Below are 27,469 nucleotides of genomic sequence, written 5' to 3'. Positions count from 1 at the left end.
TGAAAGTTTGCATTGTTAGTCAAATATATTAATTATAGCATAGTGTAGTTAATTATGTCACAACGTATTTAAATATATCACAGTGTATCAAACATCTGCTTCCATATCCCACCAAATCAGTTTCTACCGATTGTATAGAAAAATACTCACTTATTTTTGCCAAGCCGAGCAACATTCGCCAACTTCTTTCTGAATCCAAAATTTTCCAAGAAAATTGCCCAGACGAGATAGATTTGGGTAAAAGCATGTATGAAAAGTTTTTTTAATTACATTATCTTACAGACAATTAATGAAATCATTAACAAATACTTTGCAGAAGGAACACTTACTTCTTTTGTTCGGATTTGTTGTCACCCAAACACAAAACCCAATTTTAAAATCGTCGATAAAGTTGCAGTAAATGGAAGCTCAATCACAAGAAAAACCTGATTTTAGAGGATTTAAACCAATTTCGATCTCTGCACTGTCGTTCGAAGGCATCACCAGTTTCGAAAATTGGAGCGGAAGAGAGATGCATATTTCTTTTGGAAATTGTAGATGGGAGGTTTTCTTTTTGAGCTAGGGTTTTCTCTTTTCCGTTTTGGTTTCTCGCGGTCTAATGACCTTTTTTGATTTTTTTAAAAAAATTTGAAATTGTCATGTTGGATAGTCTACCTGTCATGCCACATTGTTATGTAAGTTTATGGATATTTATTTTATGAATGTGTAGTGCTTCCGATAAAATATGCACAACAATCCATATGGTCATAACCATTAACCCCATAACCCATAATCATTAACCTGATACCTATAAGCCATAAGATAAGACTGATAAGTCATAAGTCCATAATCTATCAATTTAATACAAAAAACAAAATTGACAGCACTACACATTTAGGTTTACTGAGAGTTGAAAGTCTTGAGATAAACTATCGAACTGACGAAGACACGAATACAATTATGAACTATCGAACTGTCAAACAGAGCCTTGCCCATGCACGCACAAAAGAAGATTAGGCTTTATGGTATGGTATGGGCCTCTTTGTATGAGTATGAAACTGTTATCTGCATTGTATGGTTTGAGCATGTTTTATATTTTTTGAATTTATAGAAGTATATTTTTTAGAAAACATGCAGCCCAGTGCGGTTCCCTCGTACATTTTGGTTAGGATTGTGGTGACGGATTTGCCGTTCGAGTAATAGCTACTACTCAAGCCGGACATTCCACAATGATTGAGGGCCCCACATTCGAGAATCCTCCCACTCTAAATAATAAAAATTGTAAGAAATATGATTTATAAGAAAAAAAAAGAAGTTAATTCCTCCTCTTGGCATGACAGAAGTGTTTTTCTTAATTTGTCTACATATAAATGTGAAAGGCCGTTTTAAAATTGTAGAGTGTTCCTGGGATATGTAGAAATGTTGCATAAGATAAACCTATTAGTCTCCATTCTCCCCAAACGTTTAAGACAACGACAAATTTACACTTTTTCAATGTTTGAATATTAAAGGACTTTCCTTTCCCCTTGTTATTGCTGCGAATGAGAAACAGTCAAGTCTACAAAAACTCTGATTTGTGGGATATCTATAAATTATTACACCAAATGCTTGGTCAATATGTGCTTAATTGACAATGACCCCTTGGGCATGTAGGGATGGCCTGCTACATTAAATTCATGACTGTGTTTTGATTGGGATTACAAATTTCATGGTATATTTTTTGACTCGTAAATATCGATCAAAATACAATCATGATTCATGATTTTTCTAAAAAAAAGGAAAAAACTATAGCATGTCCTAATGGATTTACAGTGGAGTTTGCTATCAAAAATTTATAGCTGAGTCGTGACTTCCGGCATGTAGTGTTAATTAGGTGACGTACAAAACTTTGATTCATCAATTGAAGATCAATATAGACATTTTCAGCTGCGAAGAATGCAAAACTAAAGTCTTTAATTGAGTAAAATATGAATTGACAGTCAATGCTTAAATCCATCATCTTAATCTTAAATAGCATATTATTTTCAGAAAGGCAGCAAGTGGGTAGTATTTAACGCAAGTTTCTGACTAAATTAAAGTCTTTAATTAAAGTAAAATATGAATTGACAGTTAATGGCTTAATGCTTAATTTTTATAGTATTTGATTTTTGATAAAATAAAGCTAAAACAGGCACCTTGAGAATCCCGGCCCTGGTGATTGTTCTGCAATAATTTGGTTTTTTTTTTTTTTTGACTATTCGCTTGTAAAACTAACGAAGTAACGAACCGATGAAATATTGCCCCCTTTTTAATTGAAAAATCTTTCTTGGTCAACAAGTTCGACCTTGACCTTTCTTCCTCCTCGGTTTCTCCCTCTAGTTTTCTAGCTTTCAAGAGTTCTCAGATCCCAAAAACTCGATCTTGCAGAAAAGGAGCACTGAGTTTCATACCCCACTTTCACAAATTTTGGATTTTTCTGCTTCTCTCTTTCTTCATGACCTTGTTTTGGTCGATTATTTTACGGCAGATATGACCAAGCCCAACAATTTTCTGAATAATTTAATCAAGACATTCAGCAAGTTTGGCTCTAATCGAGGTAAAACCAAGTGACCCGTTTTTTTTTATTTGTTTTGTTTCTTTACATGGATGATGATTATGTGATGCGAGTATTTAGTGGATGGTTCTGGTTGATTCAGAGGGACAGAATGAGGAGAACTTGGAGAGGATTGCTGCACAGGAGCAGAAGTTTTTTACTTTTGATACCTTAGTTTCTGCCACTAAAAATTTCCACCCAACACACAAACTTGGTGAAGGTGGCTTTGGACCTGTTTACAAGGTAAGATCTGGATGAAGTTGGGTTGGTACTGTTTCTTTGCTAAGAAAATGGGGGGAAAAAAATTAGGGCAAAGTATTTTGAAATCTTAAATATCCTGCTCAGCTTGTTTAGTTTTGGTTATCAAGTATTCTATGTTGGTCTCTTAAAATGTTAGGAGTTCCCTATCAAGTATTGAATGAACATCTCAGGGATGCATTGATTATTGTAGATTTTCTCATTATTGGCAGACTCTTGATGTGTAGGGTAAACCAAAATGTAAATTTTCTAGTTTGCTATAAGAAGCTGAACAATATACGTTCATGTATGCATATTTAGTGATTCCTCAGGTCTCTTGGTTACCTAATGAATCTATTGGATGTTGTGACTCCTTCCTAAACTTGAACCCTCCATTTTCTGTCTGATGTTTTAAATAGGGGAAGTTGGATGACGGGAGAGAGATTGCTGTGAAGAAGCTGTCACATAGTTCAAGGCAGGGGAGGAAAGAGTTCTTGAATGAGGCCAAGTTATTGACAAAAGTACAACACCGGAATGTTGTGAATTTGTTAGGATATTGTGCACATGGCACTGAGAAGTTACTGGTTTATGAATATGTGATTAATGAAAGCCTTGACAAGATCCTTTTCAGTAAGTTTCTAGACCAACCTTGTTACACTATATGCTCTTTAATTTTCCATATTACCTGTCTTCTTAATCATGAACTCTCGAGTTGTTGTCATCTCTAAAATTTTAACTTTTGAGGTTGGAACATTATACTGAAAAAAGCTTTTCATCTCTTAGTTTTCGACCTATATTAATCTAGATGTACAAGTAAGTTTTTTGAACATCAACTCTCAATTTTTATTACTTCACTAGTTCGATATTCAAATTTTCTATGACGTTTGAAATTACTCTGTCATTCTTTTTGATTGCTTTGTTCAGTAACTAATCAAGAATAAACATGAGGTAGTGTTCGAAGATTTACTTATCATCTGCAAACAAAGAAGCACCCAGTAGTACTTATCAAAATCAGACTTCCTACATTTTCTTTTATAAATATGTTATTTTTTATCATCAGCAAACAAAGATACTGTTTTCTTTCCTTTATGGCTTGTGGTACTGTCACAACTTGAATAAATGTTCCAGTTCCTTTTTTTTCCTGTTTCATTTGATCTTTGATTAGTGTTTGTGGTCAGATTGGGCAATGATTTAATTTAAGATGTCCATCATATGCAACACAAGCTTCTTATATGTTGGGCCTGTGTATTCTATAAACAGTGCCGACCCCAAACTCTTGGGATAAAGGCTCGGATGATGATTTATTCTATAAACGACCTCCAAACTACCAAAAGAAAAGGGAGCTAAATTTAAACACTTTTTCCTATTTTCCTTCTTTTATGTGACTTTTTCCTCTGTTTTCATTTATGGCTTTAGAAATCAGCTTTTCTGGTACAACTAACTCTTATCCCCCATCATTGGTTGTACCAAAATCAGGGACTTATGGCTTAAATAAATTATAAGTTCATCCTTTTCTTATAATCTAAAACATGTTTCTGTCTTCTTGCTTGACAGCTATTGACACAGACTGTTCATAGATTTTGACTGTGGTCATTTGAATCACTATATCTTGAAGATAAGAATTTTATATGTTGTTCACTTCCTTTGACCGATTATTGTATAAATTTGGCAGCTTTAGCCACTAGTTAAATTTGTTAAGACTTGAGATACTAATATAATATAACAAGATAGGACTATAGATTGTAATAATTTTATTGGCTTAAATTGTCGTGTGTATTACTTTGTTTTGCGGTCTTGTTAGTGACAGTTATTGTGATGATGTCGATACAGAGTCCAATAGACGAGCAGAGCTTGACTGGAAGCGAAGATTTGACATAATCAACGGTGTTGCACGGGGATTGCTTTACCTTCACGAGGACTCACACAACTGCATTATCCATCGGGACATCAAGGCGAGCAATATTTTATTGGATGAACGGTGGGTTCCCAAGATTGCTGATTTTGGCATGGCTCGTCTCTTCACTGAAGATCAGACGCATGTAAACACTCGCGTAGCTGGTACCAAGTATGTTATCAAGTATACTAACATATGTTTTTTTACTTTTTGCATAGATATGATCATAGGTTGGGTAGGTTCGGGCCGTTGTTTCTTGGTTTAACCCCATCCCAAATAATTCATTGGCTCCTAAGTTCTAATTATCAACCTGGTTCAATGTTGTGAACCTGAAGTTATTGTCAAGGCCTGCTTACTCTGTTCCAGCCATTATCAGTCTTTTATTTTGTTAGATAGTAAATATTCATTAACTAAGTTGATAAGTTGCTAATATCAAACTAACTTCATTATTGGAAACAGGGGTTATATGGCTCCAGAGTATGTCATGCAGGGACAACTATCGGTGAAGGCCGATGTATATAGCTTTGGTGTGCTGCTGTTGGAGCTTATCAGTGGCCAGAGGAATTCGACTTTTAATCACAATGTTGATGCACATAATCTTCTTGATTGGGTAACATCATGTTTTAAGCTTCAAAATTTTTTCGGTCAATTATGTGAGATGGTTGTCTAGGGCCTTAGTCAAATATATAGTTGATAGGCCTGTTAAGAACTCCTGATAAGATTATCAAACAAATTTGATTATAGTTAACATTTTCTTTGTGATTGAGAAAATGAAAAAATGGACAATCGGTGATTGGAATCAGAACTGGTGCTTAATTTTGAATGGCTAGATTCTTGTAAGTAATGATTGAAGTAGACTTGGTTATGTGTTATGACTGCGGGCTGTAGAAATGCCCACTGGCTGCTGCTAGCTCGTTGCGATCTGTAACTTCTTTACTAGGGAGAAAAATCATGCTAATTAATGTTGTCTAATAACCCTTTGGCCAACAATTCCTTGGCTGAGGTGATTAAGGCATATACTCGACTTGGTGGTACCCTAGTTTGAGTCTCACACACGACTTACTTAACAAGAAGGAAAGCCTTAAAGACCCTTTGCAACCTTTTTCTAAAAATATGCATTGTATCTGCTGCAGGCATATAAACTCTTCAAGGAAGGGAGGAGCCTGGAGATTATGGACTCAACATTAGCATCATCATCGGTTGATACAGAGCAAGTAGCAATGTGCATTCATATAGGGTTGCTATGCACACAAGGTGATCCAAAGTTACGCCTGGAAATGAAACGGGTAGTGGTTATGCTGTCAAAGAAGCCTGGCAATCTAGTTGAACCAATGATGCCTGGAACACCCGGTTCTCGATACAGAAGATTTTCTGGTGCATCTGACTCTGGTACATTTGGTTCAAGCTTAAGTACTACCACCAGTGCAAGCACTTCAGTCCAAACAGGCTCTGGATTTGATCCACATGGAAAGCGCCCCATGCCAAGTTAGTTATTCTTTTTTGTATCAGATATATAGCTAGGCATCTATTATTCTGTCATTTTATTAGCTTGTAAATGATAATCAAAAAGGTTTTTTTTTTTGTTTTGTTTTCAATATAGAGGAATTCTTTCAGTCATAGAAGTGGCAGGATCCACAGTTGTAACACTTGGGCTATCCTCAGTGAAATAATGTACAAATGCAATGGTATTGGGTGTTCGAGATTAGATAAGAATCAAACTCAAATTATGTTTGTAAGGTTGTCAGTTGGTTACTTATTTTATTTTTTTGAAAGGGAGAGCTGCATTTTATTAAACACCAACTAACAAAAGGTCTGAACCCAAAGAGCCTCAAAAGACAAAGACAACCTTCACACACATGTATAAGTTTGTTTTATATATCTATAAACAGTGAATATAAATAGAGAATTTATTGTAAATTGTAAATAAAACTCATATAACGAAAATTTAGGCTAAAGAATTTTATGGTTGATGTTGGTCTCTTAGTTCTAAGGGAGCGTTGCGTATCCCTAACAAATTTAGCTATAATCAGTCATAACATGTAATTAGACAAAGTAATAACGAAAGTCAATGTAATTAGACAACGTAATAATGAAAATTAATGTAACTAGATAACGTAATAACGAAAATCAATGTAACTAGACAATATAATAACGAAATTCAATGTAATTAAATAACGTAATACTGGAAGAAATTGTTGAGGATATACAGACTTCAATCTATGGTTTTAACTTAATTCAACAAAAGCCCCCTCTCTAGTGAAAGTTTACGTCTTAAATGGTAGAACCAAAACGAAACCCTAATTAAATAAAAAAGAAACACTAAACAAATAAAAGGAAATAAACGAAATTCCAAAAAAACCCTAGTCTTCCTCCAGCGCCTTATCTAGGAAGAGCATTCTGGTCGCACTTCATCAACCTCCCCTTGTTGAAAAAAACCCAACCTCGAGTTTTAAAGAGTTCTAGTAGTAAAAAAATACTTGTCAGGAATAACATCAATGATGCTGATGCAAAAAAGCATGTATTCGACCAAATATCTTCTTGAACTCTCAACTACAATTATCAAAGAGACCAAAAGATTCTTGATCATCCTAAACCAGTTAGGAATGACAAGTCAAGGAATTCAATGGGCACCATAATATGGTCGAGATTTCCTACTTGAATGATGTCAGATTTCTTCTCCATTATTCATTTCTTGATCTCTTCTTGCAGTAACATACCTTCTTCATCTGAATAATCAACAAAAGTTGTGGACAAGTGGATTTGGTGGCGGGGTCACCGGAATTCCGATTGGATCAACCGGGGCGGTCCGGTTTTTATAACACTGCTTAACAGCGTTCCAAAAACCTAGAAAAAGCCACTGTAAGACTCTTAAAGGAAAAAAGGTGAAGTATGTGAGACGCAAAAAAAGCCATAACATGTGCCCCAATTGCTAAAATTTTTGGAATTTTTGGATCTGCCGTCATATGATTAATACGTTATTAGTTAATTTATTTTCTCATTTACCGTATCAATTTTTATATAAAGGATAATATTAATGTGACATTAATCATGATGTGCTTTCTTGTATGTTCTTTCAGGATGTAATAAAAGTAGTAGGACAAGATGCCACTATTGTGGGTGATTAAGGTGGCTTTGCTCCTAATAGTTAGGCCACCATGTTTTTCTACCCTTTGTTTGTATACTGGGCACCATATTTTTGTAGCAGTAAGCCAGATTTCGGTATGGAACATGACTCTTCTTCCATGCTTAATTTGGTTCATCCGAAATTCTCTCTTTCATTTGTTCTTACCGTGGTACTGTAAAAACCTTAGGAACCATTAATTGAACTTTATAAGGTCATTCTAATTTTTTTCGTTAAAATCATATTGCCATTTACAAAGCAAAACCGATAAAATAAACTATATTTCAGATTTTTCAAGAATTGTTTCTTCTGGCTGTAAAATAAAAAACCCACGAAGCGCGGGTGAGCGATCAGTTTAAAGATAAAAAGTGCAATATGAAACATCACAAAGTTAAAGGAAGTGTGTGTGTATGTATGTATGTATGTATATATAAGGTTTTAATTCTTAGAGTTCAAAACATTTTTGTTAAAATTAAGAAAAAATATATTTATATTTTGATCAGTTTTACGAACCCAACGATATATTTTTTGTTCGAAACAAAATTCAAATTCAACATGAAATGTGTATGATAATTCTAGATCATTGGATATAAAACAAAAGATATTTCATACACCTTTTAGGTTGCATTTGATTTTTTGTTTCAAACAAAAAATATATCTTTGAGTTCGTAAAACTAATCAAAGTATAAATATATATATTTTTTTCAAAATATAAAAAAAAATTTGAACCTAAAAGTGAATCTTAAAAGTCAGGACCTCACGTTAAAACTTCATAGAAGAATTCCACTATATATATATGAATTCTCTTATGTGGGTGTGAGTGGACCAATATTTCACCTTTGATTTGGAACATGTAGTTCTTCAAAAAGTAGATCCTACATGTCATTTCACTATCCACACCTTTAAAATGTGGTCCATATTTTACTATGATATATATATATATATATATCATAGTAAATGAAATATTAAGGAAATTTATTAGGGTTGTCCACGGTCGGTATTGGTCAATTTTTGACAACATTCACCCCTAGGGCAAAATTTTGATTTTTTTTTTCAGTTTCTTAAAACAACGAACCAATTGTTCTTTGAAAACTTCGATCATAACCCGACCATTCAGTTATGGTCGGTTTGGTCAATTTTGGGCGGGGCCTTTACAAAAATGTGTCTTTTCAACCTTTTGTCCAAATCATTCTATCAAATTCAAAAATCAAAAGTATCAAAAGTAACAAATTCAAGCACTGCAAACTATAAAGAGAAAACTAAAAAGCCAGCATCAATTAGAGGTTGTAAAGTGCAAAGCACTTAAGCAAGGGACTTGCAATCCTATAAAGTGTCATGTCAATAATAGGATTCCCAAATTCAGTATTAACCTGCAACTTGCAAACTTGTAAATTGCAAAGCACTTGAGCAATAAGTAGACTAGACTAGACGTAATCAAATTCGGTCTCAATTTCATCTTGAATTGTCAACAATTCCATAACAAAACTATTTACTGTGACAACATTTGAGCCTAAAAATCGCACAATTGCATCATGGAAAAATTACATAAGCTTTACAAACAACCTCACTTTATCCTTATCATTGGCTATAGGCACTCCAAAAAGAATCATCCTTCCCCATCCCCAAGATTATTCTCAAAAGCTATTGCTCGTAAAAGCTAAGATCTTCCTCCTCTAATTTTTAAACTGCTTTTTGGTATTTTTCAGCCTTCTCTAACATTTCATAGATATAATCTATCTTGTAGGTACATCTAGAAACAAATTATATTTGTAGGACAACTTTTCGTTCTCATCACATAATTTAAAACCCTTCAATCTTCGTGGAGATGACCTAACATCCTTCACAGCATTTGTTACCCTTGCTGTGCACTCATACATACTTTAGTTCAAAACTGTTTAAAATTTAAATCACATGCTCAACCTAAACAATAAATAATTCCTAAATGGCTAAATCAGTTTAGAAATGAATCAATGATAACCCAAAGACGCATTCACCCAAAGAAGAGTCCCTAAACCCAAAAATCAAAAAGGGTGAAGCATCAAGATTCACGCATCATATAGTCAAATATGAAGCAGAGTTTCGATTCCAAAGGAGTGACGAACTGTCGCTGCAAGGTTGCGAGTACAACCGAGAGAGATATTGAGAGTAGAGTCGCAGACGTTCAGGGCTTGAGGCAAAGTTGTCGAGGTTGAGAGACGACAGTGGCCGGTGAACCGATGAGGGGCAGCCGACAGTGAGAGTCTAAAACTGAGAGAGTGAAATTCATATTGCAGTATTGGAGTATTCGAGAGATTGAGAGCGAGTGAGAGAAACTAAGTTGTAACTTGCAACCTTTTAGGTTTAGAGCTAAAATGTGGACCATTGATCCAAATTATCAATGGTCTAGATTGTAGAAGTATCTATATATATATATATATGTAATATTAAATATGCCTATTACCAAAATATGTTAATATAAGAAATATAAGTCTCAATTCTCAAAAGTCTGTCGGCTAAGTAGTAAACTAAATACTAAATTACCTTACTAACATCATTATATAATATATATACAAAATAAATATATAAAAATTATTATATTTTTTATTTTGGTTGGTCGATTTTAACCAATCAGAAGATTACCAAAGCCACACTAAGAGCACTTGCAATGATTGGTATTTGATGGCCCAAGGAGTTTTTTTGGTCCATTCTAATGGCCCAAGTAAAAAAAGAAATTCCACTTGATCAAATTAACTTGCTCATTTTTGTTGGAGCGTTATATGGGCATAGCAAATGTAATGCCCATGTCTTTGCTCTCAAGTGGGTCTCACAGCACTCATACTCATATTTTTACACAAAAATTAATATCTGGCCTCATTTTTATTATACAAAAATTAATTCAGTAAATTTATACTATTGTATCAACATATTTTATTGGCCAGCATCAAGAAAAAAAACCAAAGTTAACAAGAAGGTCGTCTGCTATTGGTTTTTCACGGATTAAGACAAGATATCTCCTGGTCTAGCGATACAGTATAACGCCGCCCTCTCTCTGGGACAAAGTTCCGGTAAAGGGCCCCACTTTTACGCACTTGAATGCTGAATCCTGATAAATCCAAACCCAATCAGATACGCTCAAGCCCACATGAATTTGGTGACGTGCCAAAAATACTCATGGGCAAACGGCGTCCTACTAGCAGTGTTTCCAGAGAGGAATTCAAAATTTAGGGGCAACATTGTAAATTCAATACCAAAAGAGGGAAAAATGACATTCCTCACCAACTTCATGTCCAGGTCATCGATCCGTGTGATTGCACTCACATTCTAATAACACCGTCCGATCTTCACCCTAACCGTTTGATCCCTTCTCAATCCTCTTCACTGAACCATCCCTTTAAATCCTTCTCTTCGTCTCCTACCTCCCAACAGTTCCATTTCCTTCATTTTTCCGGGAAAATTCATCATTTGTCATGGAAATCCAAGAACCCACGAACCCTCAACTTCCATTTCCCTCTCCTCCGCCGCCACAACCACAAGAACAACAACAGCCTTCCATTCTTCCTCAGTATCCAGAGGTACTAAAATTCTCTTCCATTATAGTCTGATTCTCTTAATCTATCCTTAACAGAAATTTGTTTTTTTCCCCTAATTTTGATTTGGTTTTTGTTTTAGTTGATAATGGCGGCGATCGAGGCGTTGAACGACCCTAACGGCTCCAGCAAATCAGCAATCTCGAAGCAGATCGAGGAGACGTACGCGGATCTCCCTGCGTCTCACTCGACGCTCCTCTCGCACCACCTCAACAAGATGAAGCAGATTGGTCAGCTCGCAATGGTCAAGAACAACTACATGAAACCTGACCCCAACGCGCCACCAAAACGTGGCCGTGGGCGCCCACCCAAGCCCAAAGAGCCTCTTCCGCCTCGAGCTGAGCTACCGCCAGCTAGACCTCGCGGCCGTCCTCCGAAGCCCAAGGACCCTTTTGCGCCTGCTCCGCCTGCTAAGCCCAAGTCGTCTTCGTCTGGTACTGGGAGGCCTCGTGGACGACCTCCAAAGAGGGCCAAGACGGCGGCTTCAGCTCCGGCTTCTGCTCCTTCCACTGGCGCTGCTCCAAGAGGTAGAGGTAGGCCGCCGAAGGTGAAGCCGGCCGTGGAACCAGTGGGGGGTTGACTGTTGAGTCCAAATTGTGTGAAGAGAAACCAGAGAGAGAGAGAGGAGGGGTAATTAGGTCTTTTAGTTGTTGTTATTTATCTACTAAATTAGTGTTTGTAGCTTTATTTAATTAATCTGATGAGTGGTGTATTGTCGGATAGATTTAATTAGTGTTAGTTGTGACTGTAATTGTTTGTAAATTGTTCATCACGTTAATCACCGGCTGTTTAGGCTTTTTTAAGCCTCTTTGATTCTAAGCGCATTTTTTCCTCTTTCTTTTACTTTATTACTTTCTTTTTTTAAAATGTATTGCTTTCCTTTAACGCGTGAAAAAAATAAATTATAAATTGGGAAGCTTCAGATCTGACTTTATGAAGGGCGTATGATACGTTGTTTCTGGCTTTTCAGGGACTTTTTTCTTGTATTTTTTAATTCTTTTTATAGAAAATTCAAAAAATACGATGAGGGGGTATTATTTGAATTTGAATTTCAAAAGCATTTGTGCGGGATTTGAACAGTCCCTGCTGTCTTGTGGGGCGTCGGGAGCAAAGGTAACAAGAATCTTTTTTTTATTTCTCTATTGGGTTATCTGTGGCACATATACGCTCACATGGTATTGTCACTAATTTATGTAATCACGGTTCACATATGTATCAATTATGCGCATTAATTTTACGTAATTATAGATGTAGTGGGTCCTGTAGCATATGTGTGGTTTATTTTTGTTGTGTTTTATTACAATCATTGGATTTCGAGTACGTAAAATTGGTATGCATTTGAGAATAATTCATCACGGGAGAAAGTAAATTAGAAATAGTTTTCCCTTTTGTATGGTAAATTTGTAATAATCTCATCGTGGAAAGTCGATGAATTTAAAAGATGTAAACCAACGGAGGCATCATGGAATCTCTTCGCTTTTTGTATGATAGGAATTTCTTGTATGTTGCATGTTAGGACTTTGCTTGTGTGTCAAACTCTCAATGTCCGTCGATATGTTGATCTCTTTTTATAAGAAAATGACATATAGCTCATCAATTTGGCAGCTCATGGGAGTCTAGTAAGTTTATTCCACTCTTCTCTCCCAGAATTCATTGTCAAAAATTTATTGTTTTAATATAGATTTCATTATTTTTTAAAGCATAATATAGAATTCATTGTTTTAGTTTTGAATCCATTGTGTTTTGAAATTCCATTGAAAAAAACAATGGAATTGAGATTTACCCGATATTTCATTGAAAAAAACAATGGAATTAAGATTTACCTAATAAAACTCATCGACAATGGATCTTGTTAGAAAAAGTTTTATGCGTTGATTCCGAATATGTAATTTATTTTTTAAAATTTAACATGTATTTTGAGAGTTAAAACGTTTTAAAATTTTGTTTAAATGACTTGGGTTCCCATGTACTACCACTATATGAGCTACCTACTACTACTGTTTTTTACATAGTATCTCCGCCAGCTCTTGTAAATAGGTTTTCTATTCTATTTTGTGGGATGAAAGCCCAAACCAGTACCAACAATTGATGGCTATAGTAATCCTCTACATTTGGAGGGTCTGTTGTATGCATAAAAAATTGATGAATTTTTTTTTTTGAAGGAAAAAAAATTATTGTGGTAAAAATGAACTCATAGTTTTGAACTCAATTTTAAAATGTGTATAAATATATTGTAATAAAAGATGAAAAAAATAAGTATTTTCACAAAACTTATAGTTTTGAACTCAATTTTAAAAATGAACTTATAGTTTTGAACTTAATCTTCAGCACATATGAAGCCTGAAAAACTTTGCAGAATCAATGGATTTAATCAGTGGATTTTTGAACGCTTTGGTTAGGTTTCGGAATTGGAATTGACGAAATGAAATTGATTTTTTTGTGAAGGAGTACCCGTGAATCAATGCATACCGTGTTCTTTTAATTTTTAATTTTGCCCAATCATCAAATGAGTTAGCCTGCCACATAGATTTGGGATGAATTTGACTACTAATAGTTGGGCTCCCTAACATTACTGGCCAATATAGGCCTACGATTGATATGCTAATTGTACAAATGAAATGCCTTGTATTTTCATTTGACTCCAACTCAATTGTCCCACCAATACCAGTCAATAACTCCACATTGTTGATCAAATCCTCACCAAAACCTTACAGATATTTGGCTTCATGTTTTCAGGACATTGATCTATTTTACTGGTCTTCATCTTTTGTTTCATGTTTTTCGGACATTGATCTAGTTTACTGGTCTTCATAGTTTCAGGACAGTACTTTTGGCAAGCCAGTTTCGTTCGGCCGCCACCACTGTCGATTGGCTTCACTTTTGTCAGCTTGTGCTCTAGTAATCCTACTATTATTATTATTATTATAGTTCGTGTTTTTTTTTTATAGATAATTTATAGTTCTGTTTTAGTAATATAATAAATAAAGTCGTAGAAAATAAACCAAGACGCAAGAATAATTTCATTTTATTCAATTAACTAGTTTGTATTCCCAAACCTGATCATGTTAATTAATGTTGTAGCTTTGATTTTAGTGTTAAATCAACTGTGTTTAAAGAAGAGTTTGCTAGAATTGATGGGAAACGTTTGGTTTTTCCTTAAATATGCAACAAAAACATACAGTATATTCTAATGGAGGCATCTCAAATACATGAATATAATGCTGATTATCAAACGGCCGATTGTGCTCTTGTACAATTAATGTGAGCATTAATAATGTTATTCAATGTTCGTCTAATCACATTTTAGGGAAGCACGACCCTGAACATGAACACGCACGACACTAGCATACTATAACCATGCATCCAAAATGCAAGAGTAACACATATTATCTAATCATTAATTGTTAGTTTTTATTCAGTAGAAACTAAAATGACTGATAAGTCCATATACATCGATAATTCTTTATAACAATTTTCTTCCATCGTCAAAAATAAGATTAAAACCTACCTCTAGCATTTAATACACCACTCTCCTGGACAGCTGGACTTTTCACAAAAAAAAAGACAAAGGGAAGACCCCTTTCTGGGAGCAGAAGCCAGAGGCAAGAGCCAAGTATGGAACTACTGGGGGCTGGGCCCCGAGTGGTCCAAATTTTCTTTTATTAGGGTATACAGGTTAATTATAAGGGTTCCTAACCAAAATATTTTAGGCCCCACAATCTATCCCGCTCAACTGTCTATTGCCTAAGCCCAACTTCCAAGTCTAAAGCAGCCCAATCCTAATCAACTCATTCCAGTCATACTATCCGAGTCTAAATCCTTAGTTTTCCCCTTGTTTAATCGTTTGCAGCAGATAACAACAGTCGAATGATAGGTCCAAACTCGACCTAGATAGTTAGACACGCGATTTCAACAATTGTATTTCAAGTTGCAACCTAGCATGGCATCTACTGAGATTTAGCAATTGAAAGTTTGAAACTCATTAAGCACCAAGAGAATATGAACGTCACAAAAACTCTAATACACGATATTTGTAATTAGGGGTTCAAGAATTGATATCTAAAAGCAGTGATAGCAGCAGGTGTGTTTTGAATTTTATTCACCTTTTCCATTCATATTTTCTTTGATCATCAGTTTGTGATATAAAAGGAAAGACTACTAATCCTGGAAATCAAATCATTCAACATCATAAATCAAGGAATGATTTATCAAACTTACCGTTGAAGCAATCACAAGGGAATATGGAAGGAGATATTACTCAACACCATAAATGAAGGCATGATATACAAAGACTACCATTGGAGCATTTACAAGGAAACATAATTAATCCAATTAAAGAGTTGACTCATGAAGAAGGAAAGTGTGTCACATAATATGCCTCACGTAATCAATGGTTGCAATATGATGGGTTTTTCGGAAAAGTAACACTTTTTTAAACCAAATTTTGAAAACTAACCCACTTTTTTAAAAACATGAAATCTAACACTTTTTTTAAAGGAATTGTCCCAAATACCCTTATTCCACATTGGAACGACATAGTTTTGGTTCAAAGGCCGGCCTCCACTTCCCGCGACATCCTTCACCTTCTTCTTTCTTCTTTAACGTTCTTTTTCGACGATTTCCGATAGTCTCCATTCTCGAATACACTGTCATATACGATTTCTGCCACATTCGACCTGGTACAGCATGGGTATGTTATGTATTATTTAGTGTTGTATTTGTGTTTTGTTCCAGTAAGCAGTGATCACGGTTTGTGTTTTTGATTTTAGCAGTGGTGGGTGCTTAGGGTTTTAGTTTTTCCTGCTATAGGGTTTCCATATTTCATTAGCGTTTATGGGTTTAGGTTTCCAGTATGTTGTTAGTGGATTTGGGTATGATAGGTTGGTGTTCGAGTTTTATGATTTGATGTTCGGGTAAATAGATTATCCTGTTTGAGGATTTGGGTTTGACTGTTCTGTTCGAGTAAATATGGTTTACTGTTCGAGTTTTATTGGTTGATGTTCGAGTTTTCTGGGTTGACTGTTCTGGTAAATGGATTATCCTGTTTATATATTTGGATTTGAATGATCTGTTCGAGTAAATATGGTTTACTGTTCGAGTTTTCTGGGTTGACTGTTCGGGTAAATAGATTATCCTGTTTGGGGTTTTGGGTTTGACTGTTCTGTTCGAGTAAATATGGTTGACTGTTCGAGTATTTGGCTGTTCTGTTCGAGTAAATATGGTTTACTGTTCGAGTATTTTTATTTGACTGACTGTTCGAGTAAATATTGGTTTGATTGTTCGAGTAAATATTGGTTTGATTGTTCGGGTAAATATGGTTTGATTGTTCGAGTAAATATTGGTTTGATTGTTCGGGTAAATATGGTTTGTTGTTCGAGTATTTGAGTTTGATTGTTCGAGTAAATATGATTTACTGTTCGAGTATTTTAGTTTGACTATTCGAGTATATATGATTTATTGTTCGAGTATTTTAGTTTGGCTGTTCGAGTATTATTAATTTTGTGTTTTAATTAATTGTCCCATGCAGACTATCTGATAAGTGAGGAGCAACATTTCCCCGCCCGGGTAACCACCTTTTCAAACATATCAGTTGTTACCACTTCAATTAAATTGAAGTTGAATGAGGAGCAACTTGAGGTTTTTAGGCAATCATGCTTTGGCATGATGCTGGATGTACATGACATTAGTTGTTCTTCACAACTGATACACCAGCTTCTACTACGTCAAATTGTTTCTCCCCAGGGTGATTTTGGAGAAAGATTGCATTTCAATATTGGTGGAAAGAAGTGCACATTTGGTATTGAAGATTTTGCGATTATCACCGGACTATTATGTACAGAATCTGTGCCCGATGTGTCAAGTCTGGTTGATACATCTGTTAATAGGCTAAAATCCCTTTATTTTGAAGAAAAATGTGGAAAGGGCAAGGGTAAGGGGAAGGGGACCAATGTAAGCAGAGCTGAGCTGGAAGAGGCATTCGATAAATGTGATAATGCTCATGATGCTTTGAAGTTAGCTTTGGTGTATTTTGTTGAGTCTGTATTGATGCCTAGAGAGAGAAGAAATGCCATTAATATTAAGTGGCTCCAACTTGTGGATGATTTGGATGCCTTCAACCAATATCCATGGGGAAGCGTTTGCTACGAACGTACTGCTACCTCTCTTGCATGTGCCATTATTGGAAGGGCTGAAAAATACTTGAGTAAGGGTAAGGCAAAGGAGACATACAACCTTTATGGAATGCCAATAGTACTCCAGGTAAAAAAAAATAGATCATTCTATTTGTGTTCTGTTTATTATTTATTGTAATAATAGTTTACCAATATTTTTTTTGATTATTTGAAGATTTGGGCGTATGAAATTGTACCCATTATAGCCCAGAGGTATGCCACCAAATGTGGTGAAACACACCCCAGAATACTCAAGTACTCAAGGAATCAAACCCCTACTTCAGATGACATCGTGTCAGATGTATTTGAACTGATAAAGGTTAGTGAAGTTAAAATGTTTAATAAAATTTGTTGTTCGGGTAGTTTTAGTCTTATGTTCGAGTATTTGTAGTTTTATAGTTGAGTATTTATAGTAACATATTCGAGTAGTTGTAGGTTGATGTTCGAGTATTTGTATTTTGGTGTTCTAATTTCACTCATCACTTTGTTTTAATCTTCTCAGATTGAGGTTCATGATGCTCTAGTGCCAACGGAGGCTGAGCTGGAGAAGGATTATGTTAGGGAGGTTATGAAGAGAATTAAGAAAAGAGAAATTAAAAGAAGCAGAGATAAGTCTAAAGAAGATGAAGAAGAGAAACAGAGAAAAGAGAGAAGAACTAAGAGAAGGAGGGATTACAATGTTAATGTTGAAGAAAAAATGAGAAAAGAGAAAAGAACAAAGAGAAGGGATGATCACATCGAGCATGCACATGCACATAAAGCTGGAGGGAATTTGATATTGAAGGCCAAGTTCGATGCCATAGAGCAGAAGTTGGGAGAGCATGGTGGTCAACTTTTGGACATGAAAAAGGAAATTGTTGAAAGCATTACTGGTTTTTTTGAGACTACCAAGGCAATTTACGAAGGTCTGGCAGTGTTAAAAGGAAATTGGGAGAAAAAGGAGGATAAGGATGGAAATCAGGATGAAAAGCATGAGAATGAGGATGAGGGAAAGGATGACGAGGGAAAGGATGATGAGGGTGAAAAGGATGACGAGGGAAAGGATGAGGGTGAAAAGGATGATGAGGGAAAGGATGATGAGGGTGAAAAGAATGATGAGGGAACGCATGATGAGGATAAAAAAGAGGACCAGGAGGAAACGCATGATGCGGATAAAGACGAGGAGGACAATGAGGGAAAGACAGTTTCCCCTATTAGACATGCCGATGATGTTGAGGATGCAGCCGTAGTTGCTGGATTGATGGATCTCACAGAACAAGTGTTTGAACAGCCAATGACAGACAAAAGTTCAATTGGAGTTGAAGAGATTCCAAAAGCCAAGTACACATTTACACGGGGAAGAAAAAGAGGTTCCATATCGAGACGTGTAAATATATATAATCCAATGCGAACAGAGTGTCAATCACAAGAGAGAAGCACCAACCAAAATATTGATGGTCCTTGGCCAATCAATTTAAAGAGGTCGTATTCGACTCTTTGGAGACAAGGATTGGAAGCATGGGTAAGAAACAGGGCTGAGGATACATCTTATTTGGTTGTTGGTGGAAAGAAGTTATACAAAAATTGGTTTATCAACGCAATGACACCCGATTACTGGTTGACAGACCAGGTAACATATATATAACCATATTTTAAAAAAAAATTATTCGTAATAGTTACTTATAGTTATCTTTGATTTTGTAGCATATGGACGTCGCAATGTACCTCCTCATGAAGAGGATCAAGCAATACCCTGCCATATTCAAGAAGAAGGTTGTGCTGCTGGACACTATATTCACTGTAAGTATTTTATATGTGTGTTCGAGTATGTTTGTTAGATGTTCGAGTTGTTGAACTTGATGTTCGAGTATATTAGTTCACATGTTCGAGTATTTTAGTCGGATGTTCGAGTATTTTATTTCATATGTTCGAGTATTTTAGTTGGATGTTCGAGTATTTTTATTTCATATGTTCGAGTATTTTATTTCACATGTTCGAGTTTTTTAAGATACATGATCGAGTTTTTTAGTCAGTTGTTCGAGTATTTTAATTCACATGTTCGACTATTCTAGTCGGATGTTCGAGTATTTTTATTTCATATGTTCGAGTATTTTATTTCACATGTTCGAGTTTTTTAAGATACATGTTCGAGTTTTTTAGTCAGTTGTTCGAGTATTTTAATTCACATGTTCGAGTAGTTTAGTCGGATGTTCGAGTATTTGAGAAAAATAATATAGTACATTTTACAGGTATCAGTTGAATCCCACTTTAATGAGTTCACTAAAGATCCTCATAATGTTGGAGAATGGGATAAACATGAAGTCTTTGAGCACTATATTTCTGGAAAAAACCCTGAAAGGTCCATACCATTGAATGGTGTAGATTACATTTACTTTCCCATGAACTGGAGAAATATCCATTGGGTTGCAATTGAGGTTGAAGTTGGCAACAAATGGATCAATGTATATGATCCCAAAATTTCAATCACCAGCAAGGAGGATTGTAATAATCATATGAAACCGTTGAGGACTATGTTGCCATACATCCTTCGTTTGGGTGGGATTGATGCAGGAGTCGCCCCATGGCCTGCTCATAGATTGCAAGTTGTTCCTCAGCAAGAGACCGGGTAAATGTTTCCAGTGTTAGATAAATTTTTCATGGTGGTTAACGTTTATATATTTTTGTAACATATATGCTATCTTATGTTTTACAGGGGAGATTGTGGGATGTTCACAATAAAATTTATAGAGGTATTAAGTGCAGGAATGCCAATACAACTTATTAATCAGACAAACATGATGTTTTACAGGAGGAAATTCGCAATCGAGTCATACGGACAACATTTTTAACTTACTTTTGTAAATATTTATTTTCATCCTATTAAATTGTATATAACTCAGTGTAATACAAATATTGGTTCGAGTAATGCAAGGTACATTTGTTCGAGTAATTACCTATTATCATCGAGTAATATACTATAATGTATATTTGTTCGAGTACTTTTCTTATTTGATCGAGTAATATAATATTCACATGTTCGAGTAACCTATTAAATGATCGAGTAATTGCTGTGTTGGTTCGATTAAATGAATAAATGTTGTTCGAGCATTTGTTGAGTATATTCGAGTATATAGGTGTACCATTTAGCGTATTTCTTGGGTCTATTCGAGTAATTGGTGGCACATGTTCGAGTATTTGTTGAGTCTATTCGAGTAAATGATGGCCCATTTCGAGTAATTGTCCAGGCTATTCGAGTAAAACATTTAACTGTTGGAGTAATACATTGATTCTGTTCGAGTAATACAGTTAACTGATTAATGAATTTATCAAAAATCATAACATTAATGATGTTGGAGTCAATGCATGTTACATCTATGATGTTGGAGTCAATGCGATTGGCTCTTTGCATGTTTGACGATTATGACCTCGTTGTCGACACCGGGAACATATCCTCACTGCTATAGTTTCACCAGATGATGGGATCCTTCGTTGTCTTGACCTCCCCCCTTGACGTCTAGTCGCCGGTGGGAGCAATACGTTGTTCTCGCTAACTTTGCGTTGATCCTCAATAGTTACTGGGTATATAGCTTCAGCGTAAGCTAACATTAGGGCCTCATTCGTATAGTACGGAGAACACAAGGAATTAAAAGATATGTTCCGAACTCGACATGCAGCCAATGCGTGTACACAAGGAAGTTGGTCAAGATCAAACACACGGCATGAACAGGTCTTGTTTTGCAGATCAACCTGTCCATCTTGATCACCATCTCGTACATAGTACTCACTATGGCTTATCGGTTGAACATTTAGTCGCTGTGACATATTGCTTCTCTTTCTAACTTCCTTGTCACACTCGCAACATAGGTAAGACGTGACACATGCTGCGTTATTACGACGAGCACTGAACTATTCCTGCAATTTGGCACGCAATTGTTCAACTAGCATTGTAATCGGCAAACTTCGAGCATCTCGTAGTATAGCATTCAAGCACTCTGCAATGTTCATCGTCATGATACTATATCTCTTACCAGAAGACAGTGCTCTAGACCACCTATGGAAACCAGCTTCAACTAAATAAGCATAAGGTCTACCTCCGTCGACATTACGCAACTGATTCATTAAATGCTCGAATTCAGATGTTCGATACACCTTAGCAGCTTTAAGATATATAGGGATGATAGATTCGTTGAACCCTTTCGCCTTCATGTTTCGTTGGATATGGACGATACATGTGCCATGAAATGAACCAGGCAATACAAGTGAAACTGCCCTATCAATGCTAGGATTTCTGTCTGAAATGATACATAACCGTGAGAAGTCTTCAACTGTAATGACATCCCGTAATTTTTCAAAAAACCATTGCCAAGATGCATTATTCTCAGAATCACCAATGCCAAAAGCAACCGGATAAATTTGCTCATTTCCATCCAAAGCAGTTGCCACAAAAAGTGTACCCAAATACTTACCCTTCAAATGGGTGCCATCAACGACGATGACAGGGCGCATTGAACTATGAAATCCACGTAAGCTTGCACCAATTGCCATGAAAAAATACTTGAGTCGATTATCATCATCAGACTCAATATGAGTAATTGTACCAGGGTTATTATTCTCCAATACAGCACAATAATGGGGTAAGTAAGCAAATGATTCTTCCGGTGAACCACGAAGAGAATAAAGCGCACATTCTCTAGCCCTCCATGCCTTATCATAGGTAATATTAATGTCATATTCTCTTCTAATATCCTGAATTATGTCATTTGGTCTGTAAACACGCCCAACACCTTCATATCTGGCCCTGATGCAATCACCAATCACCCTTCCTGATGCTTGCTTGTGCCCATGATTCACAAATTCCAACGAACATGTGTGAGTATCATTGAATTTTTTCACAAGAAAAAGTTCAGTTTCTTTTAGCTTTATACCTCTCATACGCCATTGGCATCCACTTGCAAGACACTCGACCACAAGCAAAGACTTCGTCGACCTCGTCACCCTGAATTGAAAATTCTTCTTAATAGCATAAAGGGATAGATGCTTATGCAACTCTTTCTTGTTTGTAAAAATCACCCCCACATCAAACGTATCAGATGATTCGCTGTTGAGGTCAATAGTATTGCTCCCACTATATTGCCCAACCTGAATGTTCTCACCCGTCTGCGCATTAGGATCATTAGTTGCAGCAACATCATCAACAACAAAAGGTTGAGTTTCTGGAACATAACTTGCACCTCCAACAAAAGGAATGTCATCATCGTATTCATCATTAATATTATCTTCTCGACCCTGGCCATCTCTAACATCATCAAAATCTTCTTCGAATTGGCTTAAACTAGGAAAATCATCAATCCGATTTCTTGCACGTCCAACAAAAGGTTGAGTTTCTGGAACATAACTTGCATCCTGCGAATGAAACTGTTGATGTTCTTTTGGTCTTACTGTTATACATAGTGGGGTACCCGGTTTCCGTGAAGCGTCAGGTCGCCGTGCATCATCTTTCTGTCGTAAGAAGAATTGCAAGTCATCTTCATTGCTAACAACCAATGGTTCCATATGGAAATGTGTGTTATATACAAATTTCATGAGCAACTCATTTGAAGTTCGATCAATTCCTGTAATCTTGTATATCTTCTCCAAAAAATCCTCATAGGAATTGGACTCATTCACAACAAAACCTTTCCCAGTACCACCAATGAATTTGTAAATTCCTCTTGAAAATTCCCAATCTCCACCGTATATAACAACAAGGTCAACCACACCCATTCCTGAAAAACAAAATTGCAAGAACTTGAAAACTCGAACAAACTTCATAAACAACTCGAACATATATAATAGAATACTCGAACAGATATCTTCAAACACTCGAACATATCAAAAAAAACACTCGAACAGATGGCATCTAATACTCGAACAGATATCCTAAAATACTCGAACATATCCCTTCAAACACTCGAACATATCAAACAAAACACTCGAACAGATGGCATCTAATACTCGAACAGATATCCTTAAATACTCGAACATATCAAACAAAACACTCGAACAGATATCATTAACACTCGGACAGTTATCCTAAAACACTCGAACAGATATCCTAAACACTCGAACAGATCTCCTAAAACACTCGAACAGATATCATTAACACTCGGACAGATATCATAAACACTCGAACAGTTATCCTAAAACACTCGAACAGATATCCTAAACACACGAACAGATCTCCTAAAACACTCGAACAGGTCTCCTAAACACTCGAACAGATATCCTAAAACACTCGAACATATATAATAAAAAATAAGCCATATTTTTAAATACTATTATCCGGATAAAAGTGATATTACCCTTATCTTTAATGGTTATTAGTTGTACGTTTTCCAATTTTCTATGTTTATCTTTTCAAAACGTGTGGGATTAGTTGAGATTTAATGTTTAATGTTAATTATGACGTTTCGATTTTTGATAAGCATTAAATACAGTGGAGTTAATACTTAGGATTATTCCTATATATATAGCACTATCTACGGGAAAGATATACATCAACCGAAAAGAGAAATCTCCTTTTTGTATAATATGACATCCTCTCGGAGTGCTGTCAACACCTTGAGGAAGGAACTGGAGGAGGCATATGAAGACCTGGAAGATCACGAAGCTAAGATTGCAGAGCTTACTAAAGCTCTCCAATCTGCTGGGAGTTCATTGTCCCAGCTCCATGAGCTAGCTGAGAAGCGAGCTATGGAGCAGGACACCCATAAACTCCAGGACTCCCTCCTTGATCTATCTGTTTTGATCAAGGAGGTTTTAGATAAAATAAGTGAAAAATTGAACATCTGGAGTTAGGTTGTAATAAAAAATTTTATAAATAAAATTTCTATTTCCGTTACATTATTTGTTTCATTTAATATCTGTTGCAATATTTAACATGTTTAAATATTTACTCGAACACACATCAATAATACTCGAGCATATATCACATAAAACTCGAACATATATCAAATAATACTCGAACAGATATAAGTAAATACTCGAACATATGTCCAATAATAGACGAACATATGTAACAAAATACTCGAACACATATGAAAGATACTCGAACATGTGTAACAATATACTCGAACACATATCACATATTACTCGAACATGTGTAACAAAATACTCGAACACATATCACATATTACTCGAATCATTTAGGTTCAAATTTAATTCATAGAATTTGAAGAGTTCGAGTAGTAACCGTTTTAGCTTCCCCACGTTCTTTTAAAATAACTACCCACTTATTAGAACGTTGTTCCTTCACTATAAATAGGACATAGGAAGAAACTGTTTAAGGTCATTCTTTATCCTCTTAAATCAAAGATCACCCATCTTGATCTAAAATGAGTTCTTCTCATCCAACTTCTTCAAAGAGAGCAATAAATGAAGAGGAAGACCCCATTCTTCCAAGGAGAGCAAAGACTGAAGACCCGTCTTCTTCAAAGAAGACAGGAATCCAAGAGAAAGGTTCCACTTCGACGAACACCGAGGAGCCTCAAGACCCTATCGTCGACATATTCACTGTATCTGAGGAGTTATATAGAGAAAATCCTGAGAACTCCATTGAAGGGTTGAAAGAACTACTGAAGGAAGTCGAAAGCAACCTTCAGAACGAATATGAACGTAACCAGTCCTACACGGACGTGCTCCGTTCATTGAGGGATGCATTGATCAGAATTCATGACAATGCATGGGGTCACGCTCGAGGCCAAAATGCTTATCGGCTACAAGAGTCCCTTTTGGACCTTGCAACCCATGTTGGAACTGCAATGAATGACATAAACGATGTAATCCTTACATGGGCACGTTAGAGTTTATTTCACCTAATGTCAATTTTTATCAAATATTTCCTTTATCATTCTGTGAAGTCAACAAATACTCGAACATCAATAAACAAAAACTCGAACAGATATATCGAGAAATACTCGAACAGATATCAACTAATACTCGAACAGATATATCGGTAAATACTCGAACAGATCTCAACAAATACTCGAACAGATATATCGGTAAATACCCGAACAGATCTCACTCGAACATATCTACAAAAATACTCGAACATCAATAAACAAAAACTCGAACATCTATCGGTAAATACTCGAACATATCTCAACTAATACTCGAACAGATATATCGGTATATACTCGAACATCTATCAGTACATACTCGAACAGATCTACAAAAATACTCGAACATCAATAAACAAAAACTCGAACAAATCTCAACAAATACTGGAAGAAGAACATAAACTGAATCAAATGAATATGGTGTGTATACGATTGAATGCAAGGTAAGAGAGTTCTAACGAAGCGTATATACCATGCGAACTTAAAAATCACTCACTTGGGGTTATTAATGTCGATATAGAGCAAGAATGACGGCAGCGATGGGAACGCCGATAAGGCTGAAGAATGCCCAAGCCTAAACCCCAGACCTCTTGAAGAAACACCCAAAGATTTGGTGCGGCAAAGAAACACCGGTAAATGTCAGGAATGGAGTTTCGGTAAATCGGATTTTGGTTTTTCTCGATGGGTTACGGATGTCTCTGTCTGCTGTGGGATGTGAGTGGCATTGATGTGTATTGTGGTATGTGATAAGGGTATTTCAGTCAGAAAAAAGCAAAAAAGTGTTAGATTTCATGTTTTTAAAAAAGTGGGTTAGTTTTCAAAATTTGGTTTAAAAAAGTGTTACTTTTCCGAAAAACCCCAATATGATCTATATTCCTTATATAGTTGATATGCTTTCCTTACTTGTATATAGTTACCGTTGTAAAGTGTAATTGTAACACAAGATATGACTATATATATAGAAGCTCTCTAACTCTCACGATCAAGTGAGTTTTACACAAAAATCTTTTGTTTCTAATCTTCTTTATGGTATCGAAGCAATTGTGAGGTTAGAGAGTCTTTCCCACATGGCTTCCTCTTCTCTCAATGTTGGAAATTTCGTTAGACTCACATTGAAAGCAGACAACTATCCATTATGGAGAGAGCAAGTGCTGGCCTTGGCTGAGAGCCAAGACCTTATTGATCTATTAGCAGATGAATCCTCAACCCCCTCTCAATATAAAGTGACCGCAGAGGGATCATCTACAAAAGAAACTAAGGAACTCAATCCTGAGTTTGTCCAATGACGCAAATCTGATCGATTATTACGTGGCTGGATAATTAGTACTCTTTCAGAAGAGGCCCTTACTCATGTTGTTGGTCTTGAAACCTCTGCCAAAGTTTGGCAAGCACTCAAAGGGGTCTATGCACTTGCAAGCCAAGAACGAGAATTTCAACTTACCCAACAACTTGCTTACATGCTGATGCGGAAAGATACAGGTATGTCATTGAATGACTATCTTCGCAAATTCAAGGAGATTTGTGATAGTCTTGCAGGAATTGGACGACCCGTGACAGACAAGAATAAGGTTTTTGCCTTACTCCAAAGTCTTGGGCCAAAATATGAACCTTTTACAACCTCAATGCTGAAGCCACCAATGCCATCATATGCTGAGGTCGTCCCTTTGTTGCAAGGCTATGAAGCCAGGAATGCTATTCATGAGACTATGAGCAATTCTCAGTTTGCCTTTTTCAGCCAGAAAAATAGAGGAGACCACTCTCAACAACAAAGAAGACAACAATACAATAATGGTAACTTTTCTTCCAGAGGGAGTGGTTTTCGTCCAACTAACTCTCGCTTGCAGAATGCAGGTCAATCATTCAAGCGAGATGAACCAATAGCTAATAATCGTACTGGAAATGAAATCTTAAAATGTCAAATCTGCAAGAAAAGTGGTCATGATGCCTTTAAATGCTGGCATAGATTCGACCACTCGTATCAAGACGAGAATATCCCACAAGCCTTGGTAGCCTTGCAGGTTCAACATCCATCTGATCTTGCTGAATGGACTGCCGATACTGGGGCCACAACTCA

At 36.1% G+C, this 27,469-nt stretch overlaps 4 protein-coding genes across 5 annotated transcripts; 2 read left to right on the top strand and 2 right to left on the bottom strand.

Annotated features, from left to right (window-relative positions):
• Positions 1–2,277: 2,277 nt before the first annotated feature.
• Positions 2,278–6,421, top strand: LOC119987498 (putative receptor-like protein kinase At4g00960). Of its 2 annotated transcripts, none has more exons than XM_038832423.1 (6): positions 2,278–2,554; positions 2,655–2,794; positions 3,208–3,418; positions 4,619–4,853; positions 5,142–5,292; positions 5,816–6,421. In XM_038832423.1, exons 1-6 carry the CDS (start codon positions 2,488–2,490, stop codon positions 6,170–6,172), a joined length of 1,161 nt encoding a protein of 386 aa, XP_038688351.1. In that variant the 5' UTR covers positions 2,278–2,487; the 3' UTR covers positions 6,173–6,421. The 2 variants fall into 2 exon arrangements, with proteins under 2 accessions (XP_038688351.1, XP_038688359.1); XM_038832431.1 differs by having other exon boundaries at positions 2,633–2,794.
• Positions 6,422–11,155: 4,734 nt separating this feature from the next.
• On the top strand, positions 11,156–12,218 carry LOC119995095 (HMG-Y-related protein B-like). The gene is made up of 2 exons (XM_038841473.1): positions 11,156–11,354; positions 11,452–12,218. The coding sequence occupies exons 1-2, from the start codon at positions 11,250–11,252 to the stop codon at positions 11,947–11,949; spliced, it is 603 nt and encodes a 200-aa protein (XP_038697401.1). The 5' UTR covers positions 11,156–11,249; the 3' UTR covers positions 11,950–12,218.
• An 8,672-nt stretch (positions 12,219–20,890) lies between these two features.
• On the bottom strand, positions 20,891–21,340 carry LOC119995596. The gene has a single exon (XM_038842109.1). The coding sequence runs from the start codon at positions 21,338–21,340 to the stop codon at positions 20,891–20,893; it is 450 nt and encodes a 149-aa protein (XP_038698037.1).
• An 84-nt stretch (positions 21,341–21,424) lies between these two features.
• LOC119995595 lies at positions 21,425–23,281 on the bottom strand. The gene has a single exon (XM_038842108.1). It carries the CDS (start codon positions 23,279–23,281, stop codon positions 21,425–21,427), a length of 1,857 nt encoding a protein of 618 aa, XP_038698036.1.
• Between the last annotated feature and the right edge of the window lie 4,188 nt (positions 23,282–27,469).

This window comes from Tripterygium wilfordii, chromosome 3 (assembly GCF_013401445.1).
Source record: "Tripterygium wilfordii isolate XIE 37 chromosome 3, ASM1340144v1, whole genome shotgun sequence".
Lineage (NCBI taxonomy): Eukaryota > Viridiplantae > Streptophyta > Magnoliopsida > Celastrales > Celastraceae > Tripterygium > Tripterygium wilfordii.
Note: the sequence above shows the minus strand (reverse complement) of the source record. Positions and strands in the feature narration are given on the sequence as shown.

Bases quoted from the DNA above. Each gene is read 5' to 3' on its own strand.
- LOC119987498 (XM_038832423.1), top strand. From the start codon at position 2,488: ATGACCAAGCCCAACAATTTTCTGAATAATTTAATCAAGACATTCAGC. The intron at 2,795-3,207 runs GTAAGATCTGGA...TGTTTTAAATAG, and splicing joins GCTTTGGACCTGTTTACAAG to GGGAAGTTGGATGACGGGAG. The intron at 4,854-5,141 runs GTATGTTATCAA...TATTGGAAACAG, and splicing joins ACTCGCGTAGCTGGTACCAA to GGGTTATATGGCTCCAGAGT.
- LOC119995095 (XM_038841473.1), top strand. From the start codon at position 11,250: ATGGAAATCCAAGAACCCACGAACCCTCAACTTCCATTTCCCTCTCCT. The intron at 11,355-11,451 runs GTACTAAAATTC...TTTTTGTTTTAG, and splicing joins TTCTTCCTCAGTATCCAGAG to TTGATAATGGCGGCGATCGA.
- LOC119995595 (XM_038842108.1), bottom strand. From the start codon at position 23,281: ATGGGTGTGGTTGACCTTGTTGTTATATACGGTGGAGATTGGGAATTT.
- LOC119995596 (XM_038842109.1), bottom strand. From the start codon at position 21,340: ATGTCACAGCGACTAAATGTTCAACCGATAAGCCATAGTGAGTACTAT.